Here is a 21,307-nt window from a genome sequence, read left to right as displayed (position 1 = left end):
CGCAGGGAGAGAGGCTATGGTAGAAGTTGGCCGTGTGACCCTTGGCAAGGCACTTCCCCACCTTGGGAGTCAGCTCCCTGCCTCACAAGTCTTGTGGGAATTCCAGTGCGTTACACAGTCCGCCAGGCATGACCCCACAGAGCTCAGGATGGGACCTGGGCCAGGGCCTGGGAATGGGCTGGCAGAGGACAGTGGTCCCAGAGAGGAGCCTTCCAGGCTGAGTGTGAGGGTCCCCTCTTGTCTGCTACAGCCTCGAGTCTTTGTCAGGTTGACTGACCCTCTGAGCCTGGTGGCGTGTTGGTGCAGCTCGGACAGTGGTGCCTAATCGTGTTCACAGGACACGTGAGTGTGAGGGGGTGACCCATTCAGAGCACTGTGGGGAGCGCTCCTCACAGGGAGGGACTCATGGGCAGCATCCCTTGCAGGTTGGACCTTGGAGAGTGAAGCCCTGACGTGAGGGATGGGCACCTGGCTCCTGGTCTGCATCTGGGTTGGCTTGGGAGTCTTGGTGCCCGGAGGAGGAGGAGGCGGTGAGGGCACTAGTGAGGTGTGGGGGGAGGCTACGGGGCAGGCTGCCCGTCCCACTCCTCGGGGAGGGTGTGGCCCAACTGTGCTAGGACCTGCCCTCCAGGGACCAGCCTGGACTCCAGTCCCACCCACGTGCTGTGGGCCAGAGCATGGCCATCCAGACCTCCCAGCCCTGCCCCAATGAATTCTCCTGCTATCATTCTTTGGGGACCACCCTGTTAGTGTGTCAGCTTCCGGAGCCCCCCCTCCTCTCCTCCCTGCCTGCAGCAGCCTCTGTGGGCTCCCAGCGGTCACTGCTCCCAGGGCTGGGCGCCGGAACTGTCACCTGCCTCACCAACAACATCCTCAAGATTGACTGCCACTGGCCGGCCCTAGAGCTGGGCCCGGGCCCCAGCCCCTGGCTCCTCTTCACCAGGTGAGGGTGCGGGGCCAGGCCCACCTGGGCAGAGGGCAGGGGTAAGGATAGGGTCGCCATGACAGCAGCAGGGGCCAGGCCGGCGCGGTGGTAGTGTCTTAGTGCTGATGCACACCCTTTCTAGCAACCATGCGCCGGGCAGCAAGCACAGGTGTGTCTTCCGGGGCAGCGCGTGCACTGTGGTCCTGCCGCCTGAGGAGGTCATTGCGCCTTCCGACAACTTCACCATCACTCTGCACTGTCACATCTCTGGGAAGGAGCAGGTCAGCCTGGTGGACCCCCAGTACCTGCCCCGGAGACATGGTGAGGCCTGGGGTGGGCAGCTGTTGGGGGCAGGGCCCTGCAGCGGGGGAATCCCGTGACTCCTGAGTGCCCTTGGGCCCTGCCAGAGATCCCCCACCCCCACCCCGGGCTGGGAGAGGCTGGGCCCGGGAGGCGAGGGGTTCCAAAGGACGATGAAGACGCAGAGCTTCGAGTTGGACCTGGGCTGCAGCTTGAAATGCACATCAGTCACAGAGGAAGGAGCCCCATGACACACAGCTCCTGAGGGAAAGGGAAGCCGGCCTCGAGAGTCGCCTTCTCTGGCTGCAGGGGCTGGAGGAGCCATTGCTGTGCTGTCTCAACTGGGGCTTTCCTGGAGCAGCCTCCCATGAGGCCCCTGGTCTGCGAGGGCCTTGAACACGCCCCGGAGCCTGTTGGACCCCAGCCCTGCTCAGCCTCAGGAGCCGTCAGACCCCCAGTGCAGGCTGCAGGGGCCCCTCAGACCCCCAGTGCAGGCTGCAGGGGCCCCTCAGACCCCCAGTGCAGGCTGCAGGAACCCTCAGACCCCCAGTGCAGGCTGCAGGGCCCCTCAGACCCCCCAGTGCAGGCTGCAGGGGCCCCTCAGACCCCCAGTGCAGGCGGCAGGGGCCCCTCAGACCCCCAGTGCAGGCTGCAGGGCCCCTCAGACCCCCAGTGCAGGCTGCAGGGCCCCTCAGACCCCCAGTGCAGGCTGCAGGGCCCCTCAGACCCCCAGTGCAGGCTGCAGGGCCCCTCAGACCCCCAGTGCAGGCTGCTGGAGCCCCTCAGATCCCCAGTGCAGGCTGCAGGAGCCCCTCAGACCCCCAGTGCAGGCGGCAGGGGCCCCTCAGACCCCCAGTGCAAGCGGCAGGAGTCCGTCAGACCCCCAGTGCAGGCGGCAGGGGCCCCTTAGACCCCCAGTGCAGGCTGCAGGAACCTCAGACCCCCAGTGCAGGCTGCTGGAGCCCCTCAGACCCCCAGTGCAGGCTTCAGGAGCCCCTCAGATCCCCAGTGCAGGCTGCAGGAGCCCCTCAGACCCCAGCCCTGGGCTGGCTGCAGGGCCCGTCAGACCCCAGCCCTGGACAGGAGTCCGTCAGACCCCAGTCCTGGACAGGAGCCCATCAGACCCCAGTCCTGGACAGGAGCCTGTCAGACCCCAGCCCTGGGCAGGCTGGCTGACACACTCATGTGGCCTCATCCTGTTCTAGTGAAGCTGGACCCTCCCTCCGACCTGCAGAGCAATGTCAGCTCTGACTCTTGTGTCCTGACCTGGGGCGTCAGCCCTGCCTTGGAGCCGCTGGCCTCGCTGCTCAGCTATGAGCTGGCCTTCAAGAGGCAGGAGGAGGCTTGGGAGGTAACGCTCAGGCTGGCCAGCTGGGGGCCTCGGTCTCTCCTCATTCCACACACGGAGAGGCTGATGAGAAGGGAGGTGACCAGAGCCAAGAGAACGTGTGTGCAAGCATGCACGTGTTTGTATGTCTGTGTACGAGTGTGCCTGTGTATGCCTGAACATGATATATGTGGGTGCTCACAGGGCATGCCTGTGTGTATGCGTGTAGCAAGGGTGGTGAGCGTGTTTGTGTGTGCGCATGTGCGAGCCAGCACGCAGGTAGGGGAGTGTAGGCGTGTGCCTGTGGTATGTGCGAGTGTGAGTGTGCCGTGTGTACATGAGTGTGGTGAGTGTGCCTCAGTGTGTGTGTGTACGTCCTCAAGGGCTGGCAGACCCAATCTCACCCTCAGCAACTGCTAATTGTCCTCAACCCCCTAGCGGGCCCGGCACAAGAATCACATTGTTGGGGTGACCGGGCTCATCCTGGAGGCTGTTGAATTGGACCCTGGTTCCACCTATGAGGCCAGGCTGCGTGTCCAGATGGCCACCCTGGAGGACGCCATGGCAGAGGAGGAGCGCTACGAGGGCCACTGGAGCGAATGGAGCCAGCCCGTGAGCTTCCTGTCTCCCCAGAGACAAGGTGGGTGCTAGCGGCTGCTGCCCTTCGGGAGTCCACTTGGGCCTCCCCTCCCCGCTTTTACTCCTGGGACCGTCCCTGCGGCAGTCACAGCCCTGAGGTCTGAGATGTTCAGGGAGGAAGCAAACACAGCTGAGCTCGGGTGTCCCAGGAACCTGGAGTCCTGGCTCAGCTGGGGGGTGCAGCCCAGGGCTGCCCCCTAGGCCTTACGGAGGGGTGGCGGCCTGTGCACAGGTTGCTGGGCAGCTCCCTGACCCGATGGCCCTGTAGAAGGGAAGGTGAGGTCAGGGTGCACGAGTCACCCAAGGCGCTTTAGCAGGCATCACGCAGACCTCCAGGCCCAGTGCAGCTTCCCACGCAGGCCCGGGGCACTCGGGGGGAGGGGGAGCGTCTTTGCCATGTGGGTTTGGAGGAACATCCTGGTGTGGAGGCTGCTCACAGCTCTGGGCCCTTCCTGCTCTCAGGGCCCCTGGTCTCACCTCTGAGGCAACCCAACAGCACCTTGGTCGCCATGTCCATCTTTCTCCTGCTGACCAGCCTGACCTACCTCCTGTTCAAGCTGTCACCCAGGTCGGTACCCAAGGGCTGTGCATTTGGATGTGTTTGCGTGTCAATGCGTGAGGTAGATGGGGTGCAGAGGGCAAACCAGCGATGCTCCCCTGTGCTCTCCCCTTTCCCTTTTCAGGTCCTGCATGGGGCGGGGAGTGTCCAAGTTGCCAGGGTTGAAGTGTGTGTGTGTGTGGGGGGGAGGGGAGGGCGGTGTGACCCTGAAGAGCCGAGGAGGGACCCAAAGTCACCGGTTCCAAGTCGCTGAGGCCCTGTCTCCAGCCCCTGGAGGTGCTGGGCGGTGTGCTACTTGTTAACACAGCCTGTGAACACATAGCGTCGGGCACCTGGTGTGCACGGGACCCTGTTCTCAGCCTGGTGGCCTCAGAGAACAGAGGGAGATGGGCCATCACACCTGTCAGGGCATAAGAGAGGGCACGAGCCTCCTCAAGGACGGGGCCCACAGGAGACTGGCCAGGTGTGGCCGGTAGAGAGAGGATGTGGACCAAGAGAGCAAGGGGGTGGGTGAGTGGTGAGGAAGAGGGGTGCTGGGGGCAATGGGTGGGGCTGAGGAGGGTGCTGGGCTTGTCCTTGGAGCCAAGAGCCAGGGAGAGAGGTAAAGATAGAGCCAAGTGGAGGGAATTGCCAGGGTCGTAGGAAGGGGAACCGAGGGGACACCTGGGCAGAGGTGTGAGCTATGACTCCTGGCGCCACCCCTGAGCTGGGGAACTAGAGGCTCCGGGTCACAGGGGAGGCTGGACCTTTTGGGTTGGAGCCCTGTGCTGCATCCTTGCGGGGGTGCCAGTGGGCCCAGACTGGGCAGAACTGGGAGTGTGGGGAGGGAAGGGGTCGCCACCTGCCTGCTCAGGGCAGCTGGGGTTCCTGGAGGTGCTGGCTCCCTCTGTGGGCTGAGTCACAGCTGGTTGCCCCCAGCCCCAAACTCACCATCAAACGCACTCTGCAAAGGACACATGTGTTGGTATACATCAGTGCCATGGCCAGGGAGGCACAGGGCCAGGGGTTGGGTCTCCCCGAGAGCAGGTTCGGATGTGGTGGAGGAGGGAGTGTGGCAGCTGCTGGCCGCCTGTGGTGGGAAGAGCTGAGCTCCCTGCAGGGGCCCCGCTTCCCGGGGCTGGGCAGGCCCCTGACTGTGCTCTCCTGGCTCAGGGTGAAGAGAACCCTTCACCAGAACGTGCCGTCCCCAGTGCCCTTCTTCCAGCCTCTCTACAGCGTGCACCACGGGAACTTCCAGGTGCGTGGCCGCAGGGCGGGGCGGGCAGGGGTTGCCTAGAGGCCTGGCTGGCTCAGGATGTGGGCTCTGGGTGAGGGTTGGGGGAACATGGGGACCTTTCTCAGTGCTTTGAGCTTTTTGGGTATAGAGAATGGGTTTAAATTTATACATGGTGTCTCCAATGGGCAAAAAAAAAAAAAAAGGAACTGTATTTTCTATTGCTATTTCTTTTTGTTCTCATGTCTCTAATTCCACGGTTAACGGAAAAAACGTAAATTTTCTTATGACATTATCTGTCCTCTGGCGTGCAGCAGCTCCTGGCGGTAAATCCCGGGCTGTCTGCACCTGCCGCCTCATCCTTTCTTCACCTCCAGGTGTCTGTGCTGGCGGCCGTGGGGAGCGTCTCTAGTGTGTGAGCTGTCCTTAGGGGCCCTCGCTGGCCCCGGGGCCACTGCTCTGGTGGCCATAGTGGGGTGACTGGCCCTTCCTGGCCGCCCTGGTAGCACACTGGCACCTGGGCCAATGAATGGACCCTCACTTTCCCTCTTTGTGGAGCCCTGGGGGGTGCCCGCAGGGCAATGACAAGCTGGGAAGAGACCTGTCCCCTCCCTGCTGCCTGGAGGCTCCTGCTCCCCGGGCATAGGTGGGATGGGTGGGGGAGGAGGCGCACCCACCCGCTTAGGCCCCCTCACTTTGGGCGAAGGAGTGGAGACAGTACTTCCTGGGTCCTCAGACCTGCCCTTCCCAGGGCCCCCTCCCGTCACAAGTTGTCCAAAAGTATCATTTGAAGCTTAAAGCAGAGCCCTTTGTCCTTGGTGGGATCCACCTCTTTCCCCGAGGCAGTGGACCGGACAAGGTCCCCTAGGCAGCTGGGGACAGAGGCTGAGTGAGATGAAGATTTTGATTGCCCCTGGGCTGCAGGCACCCAGCCCCTTCTCGGTAGAACCATGACACCTGCCTGGGGACAGAGCCCTCGGGGGCGGTCTGCAGCCACAGGGAGCCCGGCAGTGCAGTGACGGAGGATGTGGTGTGTGTGGTGCATCTGCTGGAGGCTCCTGGTCCCACTAGGAAGCAGCTTCCTTTTGGAGGTGGGGGGGGGGGGAGGTGTGGGGGTGGGAAGGGCTGCCTCCTGTGGCCCCGGGAAGGAGTGCATGTCTGCCTGCCTCAACCCAGTCCCAACAGCATCTCCAGTGTTTGGTGGGTGTGTGAGGGCAGGAGTGGGGGTCGGGGAGCTCTAGTTGCTGAAAGTGCCAGAAGCAGGCAGAGGTTGGCTCCGTTCTCCCTGGGCCCCGTTTCAGGCTGCTGTGAGCCCCAGGACCTGTGCTGGGGGAGGGGAGGGGCCTGAAGGAACTTGGGGTCCCATGCTGAGGCTGGGCTGGCACGTGGGGGGAAGACAGGTCGTTCGGGCACAGGTGCTGCTTGGCCTCTGGGTATGAGTGTTGGGAGAGCTTCCTGGAGGAGGAGGGGAGGCTGCTCCCAGGTGAGTCCATGGCGTTGTCTGAGCCCCCTGCTCTGTTCCAGACCTGGACAGGGACCCACAAAGCTGGCGTGCAGCCGAGCCAGGTGGGTGTCGGTGCCGCCCAAGGAGCCTTGGAGTCTGGAGCCCGGGAGGCCATTGCATTGCTTATCTATGAGCCGGCGGATCCCTGGCCGTTCGTGGGCCTGGAGGAGGAGGGCCCTGGCACTGGACTCCTGGCAGATGTGTTGCCTGCAGCCCTGGAGTGTGAAGGGCAGCTGCCTACCTACCTGCCACAGGAGGAGTGGGTGCCCGCGAGACCCGCCAGGCTGGCGCCCCCCCAGTCAGAGGGCAGCAGCAGCGACTACTGTGCCCTGGGCTGCTATGGGGGGTGCCACCCCTCACCTTTCCCAGGGAACATGCAGAGTTCTGGGCCCATCTCTGCCTCGGCCTGTGGACTTTCCTGCGACCAGCAGAGCCTGGCTGCCAGGCAAGGAGGTAGCTATGTGGGAGCTGGTCTCGGTCAGGGGCCAGACCTTGGGGAACAGGCTGCATGAGGACCTCAGGGCGTGTCCGTCTCCCATCCTCGGCAGACAGTGGGCGCGGTCTTGAAAGGCCCCGAGCCCGACCCGGCCAGCTGCATCGTGTCCACTTTGGAGAAAATGGACTGAAGTTTCTGGAGCGGACCCTTGGCTGGCACTGGACCACCTGCAGAGGGGCCAGACACCATGTCTGGATGGAGGCAGGAGGCCCCTCCTCCCTCCTCTTAGCTTAGCACCTGTGGGGCGGGGGCTCTGCACCCAGCATCCTGCCAAGCGGCACCCCCTCCCGCCCCTCCCTCTGCTTTCTGGCTCCATTCCAGGCTCCTCTGATAAGAGGGCTGTTCTGCCCTTGCCCCTTAAAGGGCCAGCCTGGGCCCAGAGGACACAGGTGAGATGCTGTGACCAGCCGGAGTGTCCTCTTTCTGTGCCTTCCTGAGGCCTCTCTCCTACTGGGGTTAAAGGGCGTGTAGTAGCTGTCACAACTGCTGCTGGGGGTGGGGGTGGCCCAGAGAGGGGCAGGGTGGGGGGCTGACCACTCCTGGACTTTCTGGGCTCTTGGAATAGCACCAGCTCCAGCTGAGGCCAACCCTGCCCTCCTGTCCTCATCTGTCACGGGCCCCGGAGGCTGAGAGCTGTGGCCAGCGTTGGCTGAAAGTGAGCACTCAGCAGTGGCCTGGCCTGTGCAGAACCTCCCCCCCGCCCCCCCCCCCGCCCCCGCCGCCGCTGTGGAGAGATGGGGACAGAGCAGAGGGCGCCTGCATCAGCCTCCTGTGAGTGATGTGACAGAGGGCCACACACTAGGTGGCTTAGAGAACAGAAATGTGTCTCCAGGTGTCGCAGGGCCAGGAGGACACAGGGAAGGTCTCTCTCCAGCCACGGGCAGTGTCTCGGCTTGGGCCGCATGGCTCCGATCCCCACAGGGGTTTTCCTGTGGGTGTGTGTCTGTCCTGATTCCCCTTTTTATAGCAACATAGTCACAGTGGATTAGGGCTGATCCAAATGACTGCATCTTGGCTTGGTCATCTAAAAAAACCCTATTTCAGTGGTGAAGGCCTGGGGTAGGGGTGGGGGCGGGCTGGAGGGGGTCAATGGGGGGAAAAAGTGTATATATGTAACACTTTCAACAATAACAAATTATTAAAAAATAAAAAAATAAAAAGACCCTATTTCGCCCTAGCCAGTTTGGCTCAGTGGATAGAGCATAGGCCTGCAGACTGAAAGGTCCTGGGTTCGATTCCGGTTAAGGGCATGCACCTCAGTTGCAGGCTGCTCCCCAGCTGGGCCCTGGTCTGGGCGCGTGCAGGAGGCAACCAATTGATGTGTTTCTCTCACATCAGTATTTCTCTCTGTCTTTCTCTCTCTCTTCCACTCTCTCTAAAAATCAATGGGAAAATATCCTTGGGTGAGGATTAAAAGAAATAAATAAAAAGACCCTATTTCCATGTAAGGCCATGTGCACAGGAACTGGGGATTAGGACCCCAACATACGAATTTTGGGGGAACACAATTCAATCCGTAACAGTGCCCTGCCTCTGCCAGCGACCTCCACGCCTGGCCCAGGCACTGCAGACCCTCCCAGGGCAGCCTTGTCGCTTCCTGGGGCCTCAGGAAGAAGACCCTGTCCCCACTGGCTGCTGGGCTTGGGCTGGTGCTGGGCCCATCTGCCGGGTGAAGGCTGGGATGAAACTGTTCAGATTGGATAGGGGTGCTGACGTTTTAGAAGCAGATAAAATGGAGGCCTGTCTCTCTCTGGTGCTGAGTGTCTCCCCAGGGCCCCCTGTGGCTTGGGCAGCAATGAAGACTTCTGCCCAGGCCCCCAAGGGAAAAGGCCCCTCTGTGTGCCTGTGGAGCCCCCAGGTTTTGTGGGGAGCCTCAGCCCAGCCAGGACCTGGCCAGCAGGGACAAAACAGGACCCCACATGAATCTTTAGTGCCCAGAGGGTGGGAGGGGTGTGGATGGAAGTGAGGCGCAGGCATCCTCAGCTCTAACCAAGTCCAAACATACCATCCTGAATCCACTTCCTGGAGCCAACCTCTGGGGAGCCCAGGCTGGTGTATTTATAACAGCATCGGCGTGGTGTGTGCAGCTGCACGTGGGGCCTGGGCCACCTGCATGGTTGGACTGGGGACACCCCCAGCGGGACTCTCTCCTGTGTGGCCAGGGGGGGTGCTCACGTGCTCACACACTTGCTCTAGGTAGCCCCTGGAGACCTGACTCTGGGCTGGAACTTGGGTGAGGCCCCTTAGAGGCTGGATGAGGGGTCGTCAGTGAGTCACGCCTGCCCCGTCAGTAAGTACATGGGACTCACCAGACTTCATAGAATTGCTGTGAGCTCACCTGAGCAAGGTGCCAGCACACCGTGGTGCTCAGAAGACACGCACCTGCTCCCCGAGGTGAGACCCTCCGGAGCCACGTGGGAGACCGAGACCGGGGGCACAGCAGAGTGAAGTTCAAAAGACCCTGCAGGCCCTGACGTGGCTACCAGTGGGCCCGGGGCAGACCCTCTCCGGGCCCAAACCCCATCTGGTCAGAGTGCTGCTGGAAGCGTTCCTGTACAAGTTTCTGTGTGAATACCTGTTTTCAGTTCTCTTGTGTATATTCCTAGGAGTGGAATTGCCAGAACATATAGTAATTCTATGTTTAGCTTTTTGAGGAACTGCCAAACTGTTTGCCACAGTGGCTGCAACATTCTCCATTTGCATCATTTTCCCATGCCCTTGCCAACTGCTGTGGGTGCCCGTGTTTTTGGTAGTAGCCATTCTAATGGTTGGGAAGCTCATTGTGGTTTGGATTGCATTTCCCTGAAGGTGAGTGATGTTGAAGATCTTTTCATGTGCTATTTGTGTATTTTCTTTGAAGAAAAGTCTATTCGAGTCTTTTGCCCATTTAAAAATATTGCGTGGCCCGGCAGGTGTGGCTCAGTGGTTGAATGTTGACCTATGAACCAGGAGGTCAGGGCTCAATTCCCCATCAGGGCCCATGCCTGGGTTGTGGGCTCAGTCCCTAGTGTGGGATGTGCAGGAAGCAACCAACCAATGATTTTCTCTCATCATTGATGTTTCAATGATGAGAGAAAATCCCCAAGGATATTTTTTCCATTGATTTTTAGAGAGAGTGAAGGGGAGGGAGCGGGGAGAAAGAGATACACATCGATTGGTTGCCTCCCACCCAGTCCCTGACTGGGGAGGGAGTGAGTCTGGTACATGCCCCCCCTTTTTTTTTTTTAAAAAAATATATTTTATTGATTTTTTACAGAGAGGAAGGGAGAGGGATAGAGAGCCAGAAACATCGATGAGAGAGAAACATTAATCAGCTGCCTCCTGCACACCCCCCACTGGGGTGTGCCCGCAACCAAGGTACATGCCCCCAACCGGAATCGAACCTGGGACCCTTCAGTCCGCAGGCAGACGCTCTATCCACGGAGCCAAACCGGTTTTGGCTGGTACATGCCCTTAACTGGGAATTGAACCCATGGCCCTTCAGTGCTTGGCCGACATGCTAACCACTGAACAACACAAGTCAGGGCCCCAAAGCCCCACCTTCTAACACCATCACAGTGGGCAGTAGGATTCATGTGCCCGTTAGGCCCCTGTTAGGCCAGACTGTTTGTGGATTCCAAAGCAGTAACCCTGGGGCCCGGCTGTGAAGGACATGGGTTTATCAGGGCCTATGTGCTCACGGTGGCGGCGGCCAGTGAGGCTGTCCCGCTGAGTCCCATCCAGCCCGTGGACAGGCAGCACCGGGGTGGCCGGCGGGTGCTATTGTTTTGCCACCACCCGGACGTTGCCAGCACAGGGCTTTATGGAGTACAGCGAACGGAGAAGCAGGGCGTGCAGGGGTAGGGGACCGCCTGGCACAGCCGTGTGAGATGAAACACTAGCTGTTTGCAGCCCAGGCTCACATCTAGAAGCAGTTTCTCTTTCTTAGACCAAGTTGCTGGCCAGGATCCCAAGGTCTCACAGTCCTGTAGGCCTTCCCTATATCCCCACAGGGTGAGGGGGAGTTGGAGCATGAGAAGGGGCCCATGTTCCCATCTACCTACCATACAGACCCCTATGTTGTCCTCACCATGCCTCTCATGTGCCACCCTGTGACCCTCATGTACCCCTCACAAGTCCCCATGTAATTTTTATGTACCCCCATGTAGCCTAACCTACATATATATATGGGGGCCATATGGGGACCACATGGAGTGCATGTGGGAGATTTGCAGGTAGCCTAGCATAGACTTTTTATCTATCTATCTATCTATCTATCTATCTATCTATCTATCATCATCTATCTATCTACTCTTAGAGGAAGGGAGGGAGAGAGAGAGAAACATTGAAGTGAGAGAGAACATCAGATGGTTGCCTCCCAAATCTGCCCTGACCTTGGATCAAACCTGCAACTTTTTTGGTGTATAGGATGATGCTCTAACTAACTGAGCCACACGGCCAGGGCTAGGCTAACTTCTGTTTAGAATTCTTTTTTTTTTTTTTTTTTTTCCTGTAAGAAATAGACTTTATTAGGCACAGAAGGTGATTAGTGGGCAGAGTTACAAAATGGCTACGGGGCTTCCTCCCAAGCTGGAGAACAGTATGCCAGGGGAAGGACGGGTGGAAGAGTGTGTGTTTCGTCTGCCCTCTCCCTTCAAGGCTGCATGTGGATGGCCCCATCCAGCCGATGACCTCTCCATTGATGAATGGGTTCTCGATGATGGACTGTACCAGATGAGCATACTCAGCAGGGTGGCCCAGGCGGCTGGGGAAGGGCACCTGGCTGGCCAGGAAGTTGTGCACTTTCTCTGGGAGGCTGGTCAGCAGTGGGGTGCCAAATAGACCTGGAGCAATGGTTATCACCCGGATGTCCATGGGAGCCAAATCCCAAGCAATGGGCAGTGTCATGCCCACTATGCCCCCCTTGGAAGCAGAGTATGCAGCTTGTCCAACCTGGCCCTCATAGGCAGCCACGCTGGCGGTGTTGATGATGATCCCACGTTGGCCTTCCTGGTCTGGTTCATTCTGGCCCATCTCACCAGCCACAAGGCGGATCACATTGAAGGTGCCTATGAGATTCACATTGATAACTCGTTGGAAGTCCTCCAAGGTATGGGCCTGGTTCCTCTTTAAGTTATATGTCTTGAGGGCCACCGCAATGCCTGCACAATTGACTGCCACATCCACACGGCCAAACTTTTCTTTTGCTAAAGCCAGAGCTGCTTGCACGTCCTTCTCTGAGGTCACATCGGTTGGGGCAAAGGCGCAGCTCTTCCCTAACTTCTTGGCCTGCTCCTCCCCATTCGAGCTGGGCATGTCCAGAAGCACAGCACTGGCCCCCTGTCCCACCAGTCGCTCCGCTGTGGCCAGACCTAGGCCCGAGGCTCCTCCAGTTATTACGGCGACCAGGCCCTTCACGCTCCGACACGCCGCAGCCATCTTTCCCACGCCTCTCCCCAACCTGCTGCCGGCGCTCCTCCTGTTTAGAATTCTTAACTTAGCTTATACTAACCTGTAAACCCATGTAGGGCACCCTAATTGTTATAAGGTGCGCTAGTCGCATCCTGTGATTTGCTGATTTAACAGAAGCGTTGAGACTCAGTTAGTTAAACTTTCTTACGTACCTTTGCCATCCCTGACGTTGACAATTGCCAGACACGTCTTCTCAGGGATTCCCTGGGGATAACTTGCGGAACTCGGGGCTAACCTGGCTCAGACCACCCGGGGCCGGCTGCAGCAGCCTGGAGGACCCTCTGCTGACCGCCCCTGAACTTCCCTCGTTATGCCCTCATTAAACACTAACATCTCCTCCCAGGGGCAGAGGTTTCCCGCCGTTTTTGAGCAGGTGATGTATGTGCAGGCATGTTTGCTAACTGCAGGTGCAGGAATGTCCCCACCTCTACCTGTGATGAGGAAGCTCACCTTGATGTTTATGCATGATTTTCCTGAATGAGGATGATCCAACCCTTTGTTAGGGATGCACTGCTTCGGGAGTGACCCCCCATGTGTTCTTGTGAGCTGCCAAGCAATAAAGTTCCTTTTCATAAAATCATCTTGGGAGTTGTCTTTTGGATGTAACTACTGACTCATTAGACCTGGTTCAGTCCCGTGACACCTTCATGACCCCTAAGTACTCCCATGTGCCCCCAACTTGTTCTACACATGCTTTTCATGTGGCCCCCATGTGTTCCTCAAGTCCCCCTCACGGGGTCCCTGGAACGTGACATGAATATACACCCGAACAGTTTAGAAGGATCTAAAAAAAATAGTAGTATTTAATGGTCCATTTTGCATAAGATCTGCTTAAATTATTACCCCAGAGAAGGGGAGCAGGCAGGGAGGGTGAGAAGCACCCCTTGATCCTGTGCTCAGAGTGCCCACACTGCACCCCACACTGCACAATGCACTGCACCCCGCACTGCACCCCACACTGCAGCCCACACTGCACCCCACACTGCAGCCCTCACTGCACCCCCGCACTGCACTGGTTGTGGAAAGATCGGCACAATGAAGACACATGGACAGCCACACATAAGACTGCGTTAGTCAGGGGTGGTGCTCGGAACCAGCCCGCGTATCTTCGGCTGTTAGACGGCAGGCGGCTCTTGGCCCCCGACAGGCTGCAGGTGGCACCAGTATTAGCTGGTGACGATGTCTTGCGCAGGGGCTCATGACTACGCCGAGGCCACGGCATCCTCCCGGGGTTCTCTGACGGGAGCATTGGTATTGCCATTTTTTTTTTAAATACGTCCTTTTATTTTTTTTTATTTAATAAATCTTTATTGTTCAGATTACAATTGTTTCTCCTTTTTCCCCCCATAGCTCCCCTCCACCCGGTTCCCACCCCACCCTTTGCCCTTACCTCCCCCCACACTGTCCTCATCCATAGGTGTACGATTTTTGTCCAGTCTCTTCCTGAATGCCCCCATACCCCTTTTCCCCTGAGAATTATCAGTCCACTCCCTTTCTATGCCCCTGATTTTATTATATTCACCAGATTATTCTGTTCCTCAGGTTTTTAATTCACTTGATTTTTAGGTTCACTTGTTGATAGATATGTATTTGTTGTTCATAATTTTTATCTTTACTTTTTTCTTCTTCCTCTTCTTTAAGAATACCTTTCAGCATTTCATATAATACTGGTTTGGTGTTGATGAACTCCTTCAGCTTTTTCTTATCTGTGAAGCTCTTTATCCGACCTTCAATTCTGAATAATAGCTTTGCTGGGTAGAGTAGTCTTGGTTGTAGGTTCTCGCTGTTCATCACTTTGAATATTTCTTGCCACTCCCTTCTGGCCTGCATAGTTTCTGTTGAGAAATCAGCTGACAGTCGTATGGGTGCTCCCTTGTAGGTAATTAGCTGTTTTCTCTTGCTACTTTTAATATTCTCTCTTTGTCTTTTGCTCTTGGCATTTTAATTATGATGTGTCTTGGTGTGGTCCTCTTTGGATTCCTTTTGTTTGGGGTTCTGTGCACTTCCTGGACTTGTAAGTCTATTTCTTTCTCCAGGTAGGGAAAGTTTTCTGTCATTATTTCTTCAAATAGGTTTTCAGTATCTTGCTCTCTCTCTTCTTCTGGCACCCCCATAATTCTGATGTTGGTACGCTTGAAGTTGTCCCAGAGGCTTCTTACACTATCTTCAACTTTTTGAATTCTTTTTTCTTTTTTTTGCTTTTTCGGTTGAGTGTTTTTTGCTTCTTTGTATTTCAAATCTTTGACTTGATTCTTGCGTTCCTCTAGTCTGCTGTTGGGTCTCTGTATAATATTTTTTATTTCAGTCAGTGTATGTTTAATTTCTAGTTGGTCCTTTTTCATATCTTCGAGGGTCTCGTTGTATTTATCGGCCTTTTCTAGGATATTCTTGAAGAGCCTTATAACCGTGATTTTGAATTCTATATCCAGTCGTTTGTTTTCCTCCATTTCTTTCATTTGTGATCTGTTTTTTCGTCTCCCCATTTTTCACTGCTTTGCTGAGTTGGTAGAGTAGCTTTGTGTGCTAGGTTTCCTATATGGCCCAGTGGGTCGGCCTCCCCAGTTAAGCTGAGGTGGACACTCTTGGTGCACCCCTTTGTGGACTGTGTGTACAGCCTTGTTGTAGTTAAATCTTGATTTTTGTTGGTATCACTGGGAGGAATTGACCTGCAGGCCAGTTGGCTGTGAGGATCAGCTGTGTCTACACTGGGAGATTTTCGGTGCTGGAGACAGCCTTATAGGATTAGCCTTGCCAGATTGCAAAAGCCTTTGTGCTCAGCTTGGATGGGGTGGAGTCTCAGGGCGGAGCAGACAGTCTTGGCTTCCCGTCAGCCCTGCCCTTGCACGGGTCTCCAGACCTCTGCCTTCCGGGGTTCCCGAGTTTCCGCCTTACAGTCCAGATTTCCCCGGTAAGAGCGTGGGTCCCCAGGGGCTCGCCCGGATCTGCGGTTCAGTGCAGTAGGAACTGGGGTTCAGTGCAGTCAGGAGCCTCTGACTCCCCTCCGCCAGGAACAGCCCGTGGCAACCTCCACAGTCAGTCTTTGTGCGCACTCGCGCCTCCAGACCCCTGCCGCCGCGGCTCCCCTGAGTCTCTGGGTCTCCGAGTGCCTTTCTCTCTACCTGACAGTCCAAACTCCCCCTGTATGAACCTGGGTCCACAGGGTTTTGCCCGGAACTGAGGTTCAGTGCAGTCGGAAATGGGGTTCAGTGGTCGGGGGCTTCCTTCCCCCTCCCGCCAGAGAAAGCCAGCCAGGCACTCCGCCTCCCTTCCTCTCTGCGCGCGTTTCTCTGTACCTCAGCTCTTTTCCGCTCCTTCTCTGTGAGCTTTTCTCTTTCCTTCTAGTTGTAGAATTTCCACTCAGCCAGCTTTCCTGTGGTTCTGGATGGTGTCCGTTCTGTCTTTTAGTTGTAGTTTTGAAATTGTTGTGCGGGGCAGCAGTTTAGGTGCTTACCTATGCCGCCATCTTGGTTTCTCGGTATTGCCATTTTTTGAAGGTTAGCACTTCCAACAGGTGTTTTAATTTGCAATTCCCTAGTGGTATATGATGTGGAGCTTATTTTTGGATCCTTTTTTACTATCTCAATACCTTCTTTGACAAGGTGTTTCTTCAGATCTTCACCCATTTTAATGGGGTTGTTTGTTTAGAGTTCTTTATCAGATACGTGTTTTTTAAAGATGGCTAGTCTTTTGCTTTTCTGAACAAGGTCTTTCCCAGATTAGGAGCTTTTAATTTTATAAAGTCCACGTTATTAATTTTTTTTCTTTTATGACTAGGCTTATGGTGTTGTGTGTTAAAACATATCACCAAAGCCAAGGTCATGTAGATCTTCTTTTATGTTTGCTTCTTGATAGTTTTGCATTTTAAATTTGTCTACGGACAATGTCGTGTGCATTTTGGTGTAAGTTGTAAAGTTTGTGTTAACATTCATTTTATTCCATTTGGTTTCCAATTAAATGTTTCTTAACTTATGTTGGAGAAGTCATGGGATATTTGGCTTCATTTCCGTTTACATTTCCAAAGTTAATGGGTTCCGCAGGACTGCCCAGGAGTCTGGCTTTCATGGAACTGTGTGTGAGCTAGGAGTGTTTTGCATTGCTCTGCCGCCACTGGCCAGCAGGGAGCGCCAGAGCCCACCTTTCTGACCTGGGGGAGCTAGTGCAGTAGGCCCATGGACTTGGCTTCTGCAAGCTGAGGCAAATGGGGCTCCTCAGGATGTTAGGCGGAGCAGTGACTGTCCTCAGGGCTGACTGGGGAGTGCCAGTGAGGGAGGAAAATTTGAGGAGAAGCTTCCTGTGCAGGGGGAATGCTGAGGGGGCGACGGGTGTGTCAGTCTTCCGGTGACTCAGCAGAGGAAGGGTTTGCTGTGGAAAATGGTGGTGTTTTAGGTAGTTTTTTGTGTGGTGTAAGGTAGTGTCCAGTGTTGTTCTTTTGCACGTGGCCAGCCAGTGTTCCAGCGCCATTTCTGGGCGTTCATATCGGGGCTCTCCACTCTGCTCCGTTGATCATGCGTCTGTTTTATGCGGATGCCACACTGTTTTGGTGGCTCTAGCTTTGTGATACAGTGTGGCGTTAGGGAGTGTGATGCCTCCAGCTTTTTTTTCCAGACTGTCCGAGAGCAGTCTGGCCTTGGTCCTGGTCCCTTTTCAGTGATGTTCTTTGAAAAGAAAACTAACTAGAAGATAACCTCTGACCCTGCTGTACGTGCACTTTGATGAATCAGCATATTGAAGGACGCACCTGGAAAGCTGATGAATATTAAATGGAGACCCTCCCCTGAGACCTCCCCTAGGACTCCCACTGGCCAAAGAAAGAGAAAAAGCCTCAAGACGAAGGACTCACATGCACTCTTGCTGGAGCACACCCATGCCTGTATCTCTGCCCTCTTTTTCCTAAACTCTAGGGGTCCCCATGAGACTTGCAACCAGTGGAGCAGCGGGCAGTGCAGCTCACCCCATGCTTACCCCCTGAACCTGTCTCCAAGGCCCCCTTTTCTCTATCTCTCTCCTGTGGCTTTTTGTATCTTCACCCCCTCCTTTGTTTCACTGTCCCCAGCTTTAACAGACACACTCTCAAAATCACCCAGACTCGTGCTGTGAAATCTGCCCTGCACAAAGTCCAGAACCCACACACTATGGGCCAGGACTCCACCCGGTAGCAAAAATGCCATTGGAAATTTGGTTGGGATTGCATTGAATCTGTGGATGACTTTGGGTAGAACGGACATTTAAAAACTATGAATTCTTCCAATGCATGAGCCCTGGCTATCTTTCCATTCATTCATTCCTTCTTCTCTTCTTCCATTGCTTTCATCAATGTCTTATGGTTTTCAGTGTATAGGTCTTTCACCTCCTTGCTTAAATTTATTCCTAAGTATTTTGTTCTTTGCGATACCATTGTAAACGTGATTGTTTCCTTAATTTCTCTTTCTGATGGTTCATGATTAGTGTGTAGAAAGGCAAATTAACTGCATTCATCAATCAGTTCTAGCAGGTGTTTTGGTGGCAGAGTGGTGTGGACAATTGGAATTTAAAAATCCCACTGTGTCTACCACATCTCAGGGCATAGTGGCTACTAACATAATCTTCCCACAGTGCCTCTTAATAACATATGGATGGCCGCATGGGCGACTAGTTTCACCCCTTTGAATGGACGGGGTCTGCATGAGGCGTGACCTCTCTAATGAAGTTTGTGTGTTCTCTGCTTTCCTGGCATGGTATTGACATGGTTGTTTCAAAAAGTAATTTACTTCCCAGTAACTTCAAATGTTGCAACAGCAGTACAGATACTCTCTCCACTCAGGAAGGGATAAGGAGAGAGAGAGAGAAACATCAATGAAGAGAGAGAATCTTTGATTGGTTGCCTCCTGCACACCCCACACCGGGAATCGAGCCCACAACCTGGGCATGTGCCTTGACTGGGAATCAAACCAAACCATGACCTCCTGGTTCATAGGTCGATGCTCAGCCACAGAGCCACGACGGCCGGGCACGCAGCTATTGTTTCTTTCCCACACCTGCATGTCACACAGTTCTCCAGCGTTTTATCCCGAACAGGTGTGCGGGCCCGCGGAGCTACCACATTACCTCACTGAGGACATCACTGTGGTTTCCACATTATAACCCACTCACAGTCCTCTTTCCCTTCACCACCTGCCCCAACAGTGTGGAGACGCCCCTTTCCACTGTGACCCCTTTTTCTCTTCCTGAGATTTTCCCTCGTTTTCATAAACTTGATGGATTTAAAGCACACAGATGACTCCTGTGGCACAGGGCGACCTTTTCTGCCGGCTTCTTTCATGTAGGATGTTTTCAATGTTCATCCATGTCCTAGCATGTATCAGTACTTCACTTTTTTCATTGTGATTAAATATATTTCAACACATTTACCATGTGAAGTACACAGTTTGATGGAATTAACTATATTTACATTGTTATACAAATATCAGCACCATACACCTGCAGAACTTCTTTTGTTTTTCTTTGAAACTCTGTATCCATTAAACACTAACTCCCCCCTACCCCAGCCTCGGCAACCACACTCTCCTTTCTGTCTCTGGATTTGATCTCTCTAGATACCTCAGATAAGTGGAATCATGTAATAACTGTCTTTCTGTGATTGACTTATTCGCCTTTCCATAGTGACTTCGCCGTCCATCCAGGTTGTAGCAGGTGTCAGAATTGTCCCAGTTTTAAGGCAGATAATATTCCACTGTGTATATGACACATTTTGTTTACTCACCCATCAGTGGACACTGGGGTTGTTTGGCTATCTATACTTATAATAGGGTAATATGCAAACTTGTTGGGACGCCGTCACATAACAACCGATCATCAGCAGGAGGGTGGGGCAGCGAGCTATGTGCAGCGGGAGACGGCAGTGGGTGGGGCGGTCAGCTGAGGCAAGCGGCAGTGAGCTACTCATGCATGGATTCGTGTGCAGGGCCACTCGTTGTGTATAATGCATCTATGAATACGGGTGGACAGATATCCGTGCCAGTCCCTGGTTTCCAACCTTCTGGGCATATCCCCTGGAGTGGAATTGCTGGGTCATACACTAATTTTGTGTGTAAGTTTTTGAGGAACTGCCCTCCTGTTTTCCACAGTGGCTGCCCCATTTTACTTTATTCCTCTATACGGCAGGATAATAATTCAGTTTATGGATTTATCACCTTTTGTTTCTTCATTCACCCATTGATGAATTTTTGAGTTGTTTATACCTTTTGGCTGCTATGAAATTCATGTGAACCTTTTTGTTTGAACACCCTTTTCAGTTTTGGGGGGACAATATTTAGGGGTAGAGTTATTGAACTAGAAGGTATTTATTTATTTATTTATTTTAGGAAATGCCGAACTATTGGATACATAGGCTGCACCATTTACATTTGCACAAGCGATGTTTAGGGGTTCTTGGTCATCGCCATCCTAGGGTTGTGAAGGGCTATCACATTGTGGGTTTCATCTGCATTTCATCATGATTAGTGACGCCTAACATCTCCTAATGTGCTCGTTGACCATCTGTATGTCTTCTCAGGAGAAGGGTCTATTCAAGTGCATCTTTAAAATTTAGTTTTTTGTCTTTTTGTTAATGAGTTGTAAGAGTTCTTTGCATATTCTGGGTATCAGATAAATAATGTACAAATAAACCTTCCATTCTGTGGGCTGTCTTTTCAATTTCTGGATAGCTTCTTCTGAGACACAGAAGTGTTTCATCTCGAGGACACCTCGTTGTCTGACGATGGGGCAGAGGAACAAAGGTATCTTTGACCGAAGGATGAAGCAGGCACCTCCATAGACTGGACCAGAACTTATTATAGCACAATTTACTTACCGGAAGATTGGTTGGGAGTGGAACAGCCAGTTCTGTGAAGATTATTCTCCACTAACAGATTCCTATTACAGTACTTAAAAGTTATATATATATATATATATATATATATATATATATATATATATATATATATATTCAGAGAGGAAGGGAAGGGAGAGGGAAAGAGAGATAGAAAAATTAATGATGAGAGAGAAACATTGATCAGCTGCCTCCTGCATGCCCCACACTGGGGACTGAGCCTGCAACCCTGGCATGTGCCCTGTCCGGGAATCAAACCATAACCTCCTAGTTCATAGGTTGATGCTCAACCTCTGAGTCACATCGGCTGGGCTACAGTATTTTTTAAAAAAAAATAGTATAGCTTGGGTACTAATGTCTGACAGGACAAAGGGATGAAGAATGCAGTAGTGCCAGGGGCCATGCCTCCTGGTCATCTTGTGACAGATAATTGTTTATAATCAACTAGAGGCCTGGTGCATGAAATTTGTACATGGGGGGGGGGGGGCGGTCCCCTCAGCCCAGCTGCACCCTCTCCAATCCGGGACCCCTCAGGGGATGTCCAACTGCCGGTTTAGGCCTGATTGGGCCTAAACTGGCAGTTGGACATCCCTTTCACAATCCGGGACCACTGGCTCCTAACTGCTCACTTGCCTGCCTGCCTAATTGCCTGTAACTGCCCCCCCTGCTAGCCTGGTCGCCCCCAACTGCCCCCCCCCCCTGCTGGCCTGGTTGCCCCTAACTTCCCCCCTGCTGGCCTGGTCGCCCCTTACTGCCCCTCCTGCTGGCCTGGTCACCCCCAACTTCCCCCCCCGCGGGCCTGGTCACCCCACACAGCCTGCTGCTTGGTTGTTTGGTTGCCCCTCACTAACCCCACTGCCGGCCTAGTCGCCCCACACAGCCTGTTCGGTCGTATGTTCGGTTGTGATGGTTGCTTAGGCTTTTATTATTATAGACTAGAGGCCCGGTGCATGAAATTTGTGCACGGAGGGGGGTTCCCTCAGCCCAGCCTGCACCCTCTCCAATTGGGGACCCCTTGGCGGATGTCCAACTGCCAGTTTAGGCTCG

General features: G+C 54.4%; 2 protein-coding genes across 2 annotated transcripts; one reads left to right on the top strand and one right to left on the bottom strand.

The window, feature by feature from the left end:
* Nucleotides 1-421: 421 nt before the first annotated feature.
* Nucleotides 422-6,979, top strand: IL9R (interleukin 9 receptor; the record flags this gene model as incomplete). The annotated part of the gene is made up of 8 exons (XM_080679130.1): nucleotides 422-530; nucleotides 799-943; nucleotides 1,068-1,246; nucleotides 2,431-2,576; nucleotides 2,991-3,192; nucleotides 3,654-3,759; nucleotides 4,903-4,987; nucleotides 6,488-6,979. Exons 1-8 carry the CDS (start codon nucleotides 461-463, stop codon nucleotides 6,977-6,979), a joined length of 1,425 nt encoding a protein of 474 aa, XP_080535256.1. The 5' UTR covers nucleotides 422-460.
* A 4,471-nt stretch (nucleotides 6,980-11,450) lies between these two features.
* LOC308253361 (3-hydroxyacyl-CoA dehydrogenase type-2-like) lies at nucleotides 11,451-12,409 on the bottom strand. The gene is given in 2 exon segments (XM_080678752.1): nucleotides 11,451-11,631; nucleotides 11,634-12,409. Coding segments are annotated over 2 exon segments (783 nt in total). The 5' UTR covers nucleotides 12,382-12,409; the 3' UTR covers nucleotides 11,451-11,596.
* Nucleotides 12,410-21,307: the final 8,898 nt, after the last annotated feature.

Source organism: Plecotus auritus (genome assembly GCF_963455305.1).
Source record: "Plecotus auritus genome assembly, chromosome: 7".
Classification (NCBI taxonomy): domain Eukaryota; kingdom Metazoa; phylum Chordata; class Mammalia; order Chiroptera; family Vespertilionidae; genus Plecotus; species Plecotus auritus.
Note: the sequence above shows the minus strand (reverse complement) of the source record. Positions and strands in the feature narration are given on the sequence as shown.